The sequence below is a fragment of the Triticum urartu genome, chromosome 2 (genome assembly GCF_003073215.2).
Source record: "Triticum urartu cultivar G1812 chromosome 2, Tu2.1, whole genome shotgun sequence".
In the NCBI taxonomy this organism is placed as follows: Eukaryota; Viridiplantae; Streptophyta; class Magnoliopsida; order Poales; family Poaceae; genus Triticum; species Triticum urartu.
Window position 1 is genome coordinate 101,707,716 of NC_053023.1, and position 11,900 is coordinate 101,719,615.

At 45.3% G+C, this 11,900-nt stretch overlaps 1 protein-coding gene across 1 annotated transcript; it reads left to right on the plus strand.

The window, feature by feature from the left end:
• Positions 1 to 6,873: 6,873 nt before the first annotated feature.
• Positions 6,874 to 8,687, plus strand: LOC125536135 (transcription factor MYB94-like). Its single transcript, XM_048699280.1, has 2 exons — positions 6,874 to 7,322; positions 7,437 to 8,687. Exons 1-2 carry the CDS (start codon positions 7,190 to 7,192, stop codon positions 8,246 to 8,248), a joined length of 945 nt encoding a protein of 314 aa, XP_048555237.1. The 5' UTR covers positions 6,874 to 7,189; the 3' UTR covers positions 8,249 to 8,687.
• Positions 8,688 to 11,900: the final 3,213 nt, after the last annotated feature.

Consider the following 11,900-nt stretch of genomic DNA (forward strand, 5'->3'; position numbering starts at 1 on the left):
ACGACCCAGCGGACAAGACCGGACACGGGCGAACCCATCGCCGCCCCAAAGGAATAAAATCCGGTCAAATCAGCCGTTCGTTTAAGGTCGCGCGGTGGAGATGGCGTTACTACGTGTGTTGTGTAGAGATCGTAGAGGACACAAGCTGACAAGTATTATTGCTTTGCTATGCAGGAGTAGCAAGCACGTGCGATCGGTGGATAATCTTGTAAAACACGGCCGTGCCCGCCGCTGGTTTCGCGGAATGCGCAGCCGTATACTCCCTCAGCAGCCGGCCGGGCGGCCGGGTTTAATCGTCAGGCATGGACAAGGAGCCGTAGCAGGCGTCTAGGGCCGGCCAGGCCGCGTCAATTCTGTGGACGGGGACGGGACTGGAGATCAGCAGAGCACATGCGTGTACGCATATCTCGGTTTGACCCAGTCTAGCAGATATGGCCCTGTCGTGAGTACTACGAGTAGCAGCATTCACACGACATGGAGGCTCTAGAGACCTAGGTAAGGTACGGCCGTGAACAACGGGTACCACTGCCGCAGATCTAGAGCCGTGGCGCCACCAGCTCTCCTTTTTCTTTCTGCCATGTGACACGAGTAAATAGCCACGAGAAAAATCTATTGGCGCGCAATATGTTAGGCTACAGGATTCCAAATGCAGCATTTCAGGAACCGTCAGAAAGATATTTCAACGTATCCCCTCGTTTCAGGATTTATCTTTTTACTAATAAAATCATTAGTGCCATTAGTGTTTCTGTCCGTCCGTCTAAAATTACATCGAAATTGCCGTCAATTACCCACTACGTCACCTGTAAATAAAAAATGATTTGATTTTTTTTTCAAAGTCGCTCGGTCTTATAAAGTGTTACCCTTATGTATGTGATAAGCACACAACCACCGCAACGGCTAAGGCCTCAGTCTTCCACACTTGAGACCCTGGTTTGATATCATGGGCTAAGCTATTCTCTGATTTTCTCTCTAAACAGCAAGCACGCTTCCTCCTATGAACGCTTCCTCCTACGAATGGGGCATGATGTTCTTTCTTTTTTAATTTCATTTTTGCTTTTTATTTTCTCATTTTAGTTTTTGTTTTTCCTTTTTAAAATTATTTTTGGATTTCCAAAAAAATCTAAATTTCAACAAGTTGTGTGTTTAAAAAAATAGACAAATAATAAAATGTTTGTGGATTCAAAATATGTTCGGGAAATCATAAAATATTCATCATTTAAAAAAATGTTTGCATGTCACAAAAACATGTACGATTTCAAAAAAAAAATATGTGAAATAAAAAATGTCATGATTTTTAAAAAATGCTCGTGTATTCAAAACATATTCGGGAATTTTTCAAAATATGCATGAAATTATAGAAAATGTTCACAAAAATTCAAACAGACCCGTAAAAAACGAGCAAAATGAACCGTCACTTACATAGAGGTTTTTTTAGGGGATCATTAGAGGTTGTTTTATGATTTTATTTAGTCCATCGTGTGTCGAGTAAATAAAAGGATTCTGTGTTCTATACAACGTTGAGCCCCCAAAAAATTGACACAGCTTCCTATCGGTTAGTTTTTGTAACCTATATGAAAATGACCAAATGTATAATTTGCTTTCGTACATAACTATGTTTATTCCGGTACAACTGTTTTACTGGTCATGGAAAACACCGTGATGCTAGGTCAAGGTGAGACACATTATTCATCAGTCTAGCTCAGGCAGGGTCCATCAATGTCGTTTGCCTAGCCGAAAAATCTAGGAAATCAAGTCATGATGAGACCATCACATTTTCAGTTTTCGAAATGACATTTTGAAAGTCCCTTATCTCATCATGACATGATTCAGACGTAGTTTATGAAATGACAATTTAAAAGTCTTTATCTCATCCCGGCATAATCTGCATAATATAATTATTTTTCTCCTTTTGCAACGTATGGACATATTGCTAGTATTTACCAAACCACTAAGCGTCATGATGTTCAGTGGATGTGGTTGTATTATAGGTCATCGTGGATCAAACTTCAGGTTTAATGCCTTGGTTGTCTACCAAGCTGAATACGTTTTCCAATGATCAAAGTGTGTCATTCAAGTATGTGGCATCCATGTCGAGATCGACAATCTTCTAACTCCGGTAACTCATCAATACAACAAGTGAAAGTTATACCTTGCAGTTCATCTGGTTAGAGCGGAACGGTCGCGTCATGTCTTTGAGAATAGGTCCTTCTCTTGCACTCGGGTAGTTAGGCTTATATGCGGAGTTCCAACTTTGGAAGAGAGCGAAGGATAGAAATGATTTTGGGGAGTTGTCTCGTTTTCTATCATGGGGCGGAGTCGAGTTAATTGCTAGTGATTCACTCGGCTTGTAAATTGGAACCGTTCTCTCCTTAATACACAAGGCACGCAACTCTCTTGTGTGGTCTTAATTTGTTTATAAAATATACTCCCTTCGATCAAAATTAATTGGCATGGCTCTAGTACAACTTCGGTACAAAGTTGTATTAAAGCCGCGTCAACTAATTTTGATCGGAGGGAGTACCAGAGATTTTTTGTATCAATATTAAAGTTTCCCCTCCCTACTGATTATCAACTGGGAACAATAATGGCTGGTTAATCAAGAAAAATAGGGGGGAAACATGATACAACAGTCCAAACCCTACCCAAGCTAGATTTTTTAGGGAAAATTGGGGCTTTTAATGTCAACATCAGAAACATAATACAACTTGCAGTCAACATCCAACACATTCTGTGCCTTATAATCTTTCAAAAGGAAGACTGAGATTTTCCAGCAATAGCCTATTACGACATAATGAGAAAACAAGGCGTCCTTGCAAAGTTAGGCGCAATATTGTAGTAGAGCAATCTCCGGTAGAATGTCTAGCGAGAGCAGGTACTACTCCACTGGAGTTCCTTAAGATGAAGAAAACATTATCAAATCCTTGCATTGAGGCATTGAAGCAAAGATGATGCCTTATATCCCAGTGTCTCGGTCTCGATGGAATATTGTTTTTCTTTAGTATCGCAGGGTTGGCAATCTGTGAAAAAAGAAGAAGCCTCATCCAGAGAGTGCACGAGCAATCAGAGCATCAAGAACGAGCGCTTAGGTTTGACTTCCAATGACGAAACAATATACAAGGGGATGGCTTGGACACAAATTGAAATGTAAAGAACAAAAAAGGCAAGTTAGGTGACCCCCCCCCCCCCCCCCCCCCCCCCCACCCCCCCCCCCCCCCCCATGAAAAAAAAAAAAAAGGCAAGTTGGGGGGCCCCCCCCCCCCCCCGCTCGCCCATGGACATCACCATGTCGAAGTCACGTCCGAGATTCCAAGACGGGCCCCGGACACCTATTAAGTCACCAACAAGGGCTAAAGATAAGGTAGCACAAGAAGAGGTGAATATTTTCCTTGATTCTTATCCACTTGATATGATGAAGGATAATATGTTTCCTGATGAATAGAACCTTTTGTACTTAGGTGTGAAGTAGGTGCATGATAAAGAATGAAGAGATGCACATTCAGATGTGTGTAACTACCATACCACCTACACCCGGCACTACCGAACTCGACTAATAACCTCTCAAGCGCTAAGGGGGTCAACTATTGAAAAAATAGAAGTGGTGGGGATCAAACTATTGAAAAATATTTTCCCATGCATGTATAGGTGTCCCTTTGAGGAGGTGGCTTATGTGGTGATGTGGCAAGCGCATGTTCAGATAAATAGAGTAGTGTGGATAGCCTACTTAACTATATAGGACACCACAAGTGTTTTAACTATCATGGTGCAATTTGCACCTTTATATACTAAAAAAGTTATATAAATAAATTAATTAAATAATGTCAAAATTCGCACACAATTTACACGAAAATTGCGTTTTCTATAATATGCAAGAATACGCATATAGTAGTGAAAAATTGCAAAAACATGTTTCAAAAAAGGAGTGAATTAGTGGCATTGTTATTACCCTTAAAGAATAAAGAAAATGAAATAATAGCTAGAAACATAAAAAAGGAAATTTTATAGGGAAGAATGAATTAGTGGCGTTGGTATTACCCTTAAAGAAGAAAGAAAAATGAAATATAAGCTAGACAAAGACAAAATAATGAAGTTTTATAAGGAAGAATGAATGGGTGACGTTGATATTACCCTTTAAGCAGAAAAAGCGAAAAATAATTGAAAAAAACTTGCACGCAACCTTGCACTAAAATTGCACCTTTCGTAATATGGAAAAGTATAGTTTATACACATATTGTATAGTACTTACGTGTATACAATTTGTAAGAAAGAATGAATTGGTGACATTGGTATTACCCCTGAAAAAAAGAATTAAAATGAATAATGACACGAATTGCACACAACTTACATGAAAATAACACATTTATACAATATGCAAGTATAAACATACAATAGTGCAATCTTTAAAAAAAAAACAATTTAAGAAGGAATAAACTAGTAGGACTGTTATTATCCTTAATGAAGAAATCAAATCAAATAAAACTAAATCAAAATCAAAATGATGAACTCCTATAAGGAAGAATGGATTTGTGACATTCAATTACCCATAACAAATAAAATATAATATAACAAATAATGACAAAATTTGCACATGATTTACGTAGAAATTGATTATTTATAATATAAGAACAAGGATATGATAGTGAAAGTTTTGCAAAAAATAACTTTTCAAAGACAGAATGACTTAGTGGCATTGCTATTACCCTTAAAAAAGAAAGAAAGAAAAGAATGTTTTATAAGAAAAATGAATTAGTGGCATTGGTTCGAAACCTAAAATAGTTAGTTCCTGCCTGCACAAGCTAGACATCCGAGGATATATCAAATATGCAAGGGATAGACAGTGCAATGCATAGACAAAAGAGCAAACAGTAACGACTACAGGCCCATTACCATGATCAATTGACCCAAAAAGAGAGTAAGTTGAAAACAACAAGCCTAAAACAGGACAAAACACGCAGTAGAAGAAAAAAAAAAACGAGCATGAATCTTAAAAGCCAAAATCAATGGCCAGAAAATCGACTGATCCAAATCCAAAATTCTGTTGACTGACATATCGCTAAAGTGATTTAACAAAACAGGCGTGTACATCAATGCCAGGGGCATCCCTTTTTTTCTACCGGAAGAAACTACCGTTGATGCTCGGTCTACTGGCTGTAGTATGAGATTTGGAACCTGTGATAATATGATTTGTACACTTCTTAAACCCGGTTCAGAGTGGTGTACTACACCTGCAAGCAAAGCAACTGGCAAAATTCCCGGTGGTACACAAATAATCATTTCTTGGTTAAGGGACAACCGCAGAGGGCATGCATGCAAGGGTAGGCTACTCCTACACGCCTACTACACCAAAGCGAGGTCTCTTGTACTTGTGTCCGTAGACAAGGTGTTGACTTTTTTGCTCATACCTTTACTCCTGTTCGTTGACCTTCTCGTCACGCAGCTAGCCGACGCATGTGCCGCTGCTACTACTTCCACCGGCCTACGTACGGAGGACGTAGACTACTGACTACATAGCAAGTCATGAATACACTTGCATGCATCCGGGCCGTCCAGCGTCCGATCGGCCGGACGTCCTTGCTCACGCGTTACAGCTCTGAGCTGGTGAGCCTGCCCGCCCGCCTGGTTGGTGCACGATGCACAGTGCACCCTCCTCGTCTACATTTACTTTGGGTGCATGCATGCATGGTACCAATGGCGCAGCAGCTTAAAGTACCAAGGCGCACACGAGCCGGCCCGGCCGGCCATTACTCCACTCCCACTGCCGCTCCGCTTTACTCATGCCTCCCTTGCGCCGCATGCCCGCCGCTCGCTCTCCCGTCACACAAAGGTGACGGTCGATCGACCGATGGATCACAAGGGTGAAAAACGCTGGCGGAAAAGGCCACCTTTAATGCGGGCCTCCGGCCGGCCGGAGAAGTTACCGATGCGCATGTCAGCGTGTGCGTGTGCATGTGTGTGGCGCTGACCGGCGGCTGCGGGCGGTCAAAGTTAGACCCTGCGGCCCGCGGTGGCGCCGCGCGATCTGGATTAACTCCGGCGGGAGGCGGCCGGGATTCCAGCGCTGGCCGTGACGCGCGCACCATGGAAAGGGGCGCTAGCTACCGGAGTCCGTTTGTCCGTTTGTTTGTTTGGAAAAGCGTTTGATTTCGAGATGCCAGCTCAGCTCAGACCCACCCAGAACGAGTCAAAGGTTTGCATGGATGGACACCAGCGGTGCTCTCGCTTGGCATGCAATGCATGCATGCATGCAGACGAACCCTCCTGGAGTTGGAGGAGGTTTGCGGTGCGACAAACATGCTTAGCACACGCGCCGAGTTGGACTTTGGCCGTGGCTTGTAACACCAAACTATAACGTGCAGTGTGATTGTTCTCGGATTTTTTTTCTTTTTCGTTTCCGTTTGGGAGACGGCGGCCGGAGGTAACGGGCCACGGCGTGGCACGCAGGTCGCAACATGGCATATGGTGCCACGCCACGGCCACGCAGAGCGGGCGGGCGTGCGATTAATGCACGCGGCATCCATCGCATCGCAAGGCGGCATGCACAGTGTCGCAGCTGCAGCTGCAGTGTACCGCCCCACCACTAGGCTGACTTTGCCACGAGACCGGAGTAAATGCACACTCTGGCCACTTTCCCTTTCTCCCTGCCTCTGCACGCACCTCCCTATCTCCCTCTCTCTCTATTTTGACTGCTCAAGGAAGGAGCCATGGCTCGCAGGCTACAGTACTCCTACCACCCTGGCTAGCTGTCTCGGTATCCTGGCCGTGGTAAAAGCGGCCGGGAGCTAAACAGCCCAGGTAATCGCAAGGTCAGCGCCGTGCTTTGCTCTGGGCCTTGGGCGTGACCACCGAGCGTAACCGTGTATATATACGCGCCTACACCGCACCCCTGCTCTGGACCCTGCAGCGAGCGAGCCTTGCTTGTCCTCACCCTCCTCCCTCACCCCGCTCCCTCCAGCGCACCACAGCCTCCGTCTCCACCTCACCTCAGTCTAGCCTCCTCTCCTCACCTCACTCCCTTTGTAGCGTAGCAGCGGCCCGCGTCACGCGATCCTGCTCGTATACGGCGCCGGTGGCTAGACCTCTTGTCCCCGCCCATCTCGCAACTGCAGCAAAAGGCGACCGACCCCTCCGTCCCTTTCTCCCTCTCATCCCGTTCGGTGTAGCCGAGGTAGCAAGCGGGGGAGCGGGAGAGAGCATGGGGAGGCCGCCGTGCTGCGACAAGGAGGGCGTCAAGAAGGGCCCCTGGACGCCGGAGGAGGACCTCGTGCTCGTCTCCTACGTCCAGGAGCACGGCCCCGGCAACTGGCGCGCCGTCCCCACCAGGACCGGTACGCATCCGTCCATCTTCTTCTTCTTCTTCTTCTTCTTCTTCTTGCCGGTTTTTGTCTTCGTTTTCTGTGGATCACGTGGTTGATTGTGGACTAAATCCCTCTGGTGTGCAGGCCTGATGCGGTGTAGCAAGAGCTGCCGGCTCCGGTGGACCAACTACCTGCGCCCGGGGATCAAGCGCGGCAACTTCACCGACCAGGAGGAGAAGCTCATCGTCCACCTCCAGGCGCTGCTCGGCAACAGGTGGGCCGCGATCGCCTCCTACCTCCCCGAGCGCACCGACAACGACATCAAGAACTACTGGAACACGCACCTCAAGCGCAAGCTGCAGGCGGGGGGCGACGCGGCGGCCAAGCCGGCGGCCCAGAGGCCCGCCTCCTCCTCCAAGGGCCAGTGGGAGAGGCGGCTGCAGACGGACATCAACATGGCGCGCCGCGCGCTGCGCGAGGCGCTGACCACGCTCGACGACATCAAGCCGCAGCAGCCCGACGCGGCCGACGGCGTCAATGGGCCTGCCGCAGCCGGCGCCGACAGCGGCAGCCCGGCGGCCTCGAGCTCGTCGGCCGCGTCGCTGTCCCAGTGCTCGCCCTCCGCGGCCGGTCCGTACGTGCTCACCACCGCGAACATCTCGCGGATGCTCGACGGGTGGGCCAGCAAGGGCCGCAGCGCCGTCCCCGCGGCCGACAGCCCCTCCGGCTCGTCGGCGTCGGAGGTTTCCTACGGCAGCGGCGCGGCCGCCCGTGCGCTGGGGTCCGCGTTCGAGTACGACAGGAAGCCGGCCGTTCTGGCGCCGGATCAGACGCAGCTGAACGCGATCGAGACGTGGCTCTTCGCCGACGACAACATCAACAACGACCACCATGGCCACGGAGGCGGCGGCAGCGGCCTGCTCGGCGTCCCCGCCACCCTGGGCTACCCTTTCTAGCTAGCTCCACCGTGCCAAGTTATCAAGGTCGATGTTCCCCTAGCTCGCGTTAGTGATGTGAGGAGTGTGCTCACTGCATGCCCACCTAACGAAAACTACATAGATCCTCTAGTAGTAGTACCTCGGTGGCTATGGCAATCAGCTTCCTTGGTCTCCTGTGTTACTTAGGATCTGCATAGTTTTCATTTAGGGAAAAGAAGGGAGGTTGTGGTAGCTAGCGCTCCTGTTATTTACTGCTGTAACTGTGACTTGGTACTATGTTCATGGGTTTTGGGTTCTGTACTTTGAAGTAGATCCGCTGTTTGCAAGCTGCAAAATGTGGACGAATAAAGTCAGTGTGTCAATTAGTACATGTCATGTAACCACTATGCCAAATACTGGTACCTGTCATATATCTATCACTAATTAAGTAAGTTGATTAATCTTTGGAGTATGTCAATTACTGCCTGTCATATATTTCCACCACTAATTGGCCAGTATGCCAAATACTGGTACATGTCGTATATATGTATCACTAGTTATGCCAGTAAGTTGATTAATCATCTATCTGTCTTTAAGTGGGGAAATAGTTTCATTTTGTTTCTCTCTATTTCCTGTTTTTTTTTTTTGCTTCCTCGGAGCAGTCCACTACATGACAACGCTTTGTCCCTCGGGTGATTAGCTGAGTTGATACCAATTGATCGAACCTCAAATTTGACTTGGTGCGTGTATTTTTCTACAATTGATTTGGCGTCTAAAGCTGTTCAAGAGTTCGTACTTTTAGAAAATCTGAGAACAAACACTATTCCATTCACGCGTGAGAATAAACGCTAGATGAACAAAATATTACTGCTCCTTCTGCAAACAAATATAAGAGCATTTAGATCACAGTGGGCGTATCTAGATCTGCATGAGCATATTTGTAACATTGACCATAAAGTAGTTAACTCTCAAATGACTTACACAATTATATATATAGTAGATTAATTCATTTTATAGCATGGTAAACATTATCATAGATTTGTATGAATAATTTTGTAAAATCACCCGAATTAAATCTCTGCCCATGAAGAAACGAATGCTCTGTATCTATATAAGTGTTTCTTTTATATAGAAAATAATAAGCTATTTTTTTGTGGTAGCCAATAATATACATATAGATAGGCCACAGCGAGACATTTCATAAAGCATCACACCATATCATCTATATAAAGACAAGCGCCCAAAGCACAACTGAAAACTAGAAAGAAAGGTACAATGCTGGGGGCACCAGCTTAACATTATGCCCATGCATCCAAATAAAAACCACAGCTAGCTCGCGGCAGGAGGGGCCGCAGCAATCGACGTGCCACGACACGAAACTTCTTGATGAGATCATCAATTGTGTTGCCCTCCTCCTGCTTACTAAATATTCTCAATTGGTGCAAGGAAAAAACGCGGATTGCCGCCCAAATATGTTGTGTGATGGCTTAAATTTGAATACGTGGTGCTCTGAGGGTGCTTGCAAGACTAGTTTGTAAAGAAAAACCTGGTCTCATCCACCCATGTGTATGTGACTACACACTGGTTAATTTACCATGGACAAACTATCACATGAACATATTTGATCACATGCATTTTTTCATATCTACGGATAGAACCCGTCTGGGAAATATAAGAGACATTAATTAAAATATGTATATAACCAGTGATAGATCTGCAACGGTACATGTTCTGTATAGTAATTGAGAAATCGGGAGGGAATTTTCTCATGGATGAACAGTACCACAAAAAAGTGGTAACTTATTTTCAAAAAATTCTAAATTGTTTTTGTGGATGTTCATGTTAGTGCCACAAGCGCGCTTGACAGTTTTCATGCGACACGGAGCAGTAGTGTTTTGTTGGTGAAAAAACAAATTTGGGTGACATTTTGGGGTAACATTTGCTGTTCTAATTCGTTTTTTTCTTTGCAAAGGCCAAAATGTTTGACTTTTTTTGCCTAAAACTTTGCAGGTAGCATTTGAATGTGACTATAAATACATGAAAATTTTGTTGAGATTTTTTTTGACATTTTAAAAATTATTTCTCACGCGCAGGAGCACGGGCTCCGAGGAGCCAAATTGGATTTCTCATAGTAATTCATAAAGCATCACACCATATCATCCATATAAAGACAAGTGCCAAAAGTACAACTGAAAACTAAAAAGAAAGGTACAATGCTGGGGCACCAGCTTAACAATATGCTCATGCATCCAAATCTAAACCATAGCTATCTCACGGCGGGAGGGGCGGCAACAATCAATGTGCCATGACACGGAACTTCTCGATGAGATCATTAATTGCGTCACGCTCTTGCTGCTTACAAAGTATTCTCAATTGCTGCAAGAAAACCGCAAAGTTTATATATGGCATTAGATAGGCGATGCAAAGGAATGTGTTCAGTGAAAAGCTATGCTGCCAAAACCCAACCACTAGATTTTGCGGTCGCGGATAGAGCTATTCTGCATAATTTCAAAGAAGTCCGGAAAATTGCATGGGCTTTCTTTCAAGACACCCAACAACTTCCTTCAGGCAACTCCAAAGGAACTGTGCAGTCACACACATGAACATAATGTGGTTAAAGTCATCATCCACATCACACAGGGGGCAACAACCATCATCAGGGCCACTTTGCTTAAGCACCTGCACTCCCGATGGAATTTGACTACAAACAAGCTGCCAAAGAAAGATACATAGTTTGATGGAGATTTTGACATCCCAAATCCAAGTCAGCTCATCAGGTCCAGGGAGGTTCCAATGGCTTGGTCGAGTGATAATGTTTACTACATACTTCTATTCTTGTAGACTTTGTTGAGCCTTCAAGCACAGAGTTTTGTAGGACAACAAGTTTCTCTCAAGTGGATGACCTAACGTTTATCAACCTGTGGGAGGTGTAGGATGAATATATTCTCCTCTCGAGCAACCCCGCAATAAGATACAAGAAGTCTCTTGTATCCCCAACACACTTTATACAATTTTCAATCATATTAGTAAAAAGTTTTGTAATGTCGACTCGACTTCGGCCAAGGAGTATGGAAGGGGGATTCCTACAGGCAGTCGGCTCTGATACCAACTTGTGACGCCCCTGATTTGACCGTACACTAATCATACACGCAAACATGTACGGTCAAGATCAGGGACTCACGGAAATATACAACAACACAACTCTACAAATAAAATAAGTCATACAAGCATCATATTACAAGCCAGGGCCCTCAAGGACACGAATACAAGAGCTCGATCATAGACGAGTCAGCGTAAGCAACAATATCTGAATACAGACATAAGTTAAACAACTTTGCCTTAAGAAGGCTAGCACAAACTGGGATACATATCGAAAGAGGCGTAGACCTCCTGCCTGGGATCCTCCTAACCCACTCCTGGTCGTTGTCAGAGGCCTGCACGTAGTAGTAGGCACCTCCAGTGTAGTAGGAGTCATCATCGATGGTGGCATCTGGCTCCTCGACTCCATCGTCTGGTCGCAACAACCAGGTATAGAAAGGGAAAGAGAGGGGGAGCAAAGCAACCATGAGTACTCATCCAAAGTACTCGCAAGAAAGGAGCTACACTACATATGTATGCATTGGTATCAAATGGAAAAGGGGTATCATATGTGGACTGAACTGCAGAATGCCGAAATAAGAGGGGGATAGCT

Excerpts from the sequence above, each read along its gene's own strand:
- LOC125536135 (XM_048699280.1), top strand. The coding sequence starts at position 7,190 with ATGGGGAGGCCGCCGTGCTGCGACAAGGAGGGCGTCAAGAAGGGCCCC. Across the intron at positions 7,323-7,436 it reads CGCCGTCCCCACCAGGACCG|GCCTGATGCGGTGTAGCAAG; the intron begins GTACGCATCCGT and ends TCTGGTGTGCAG.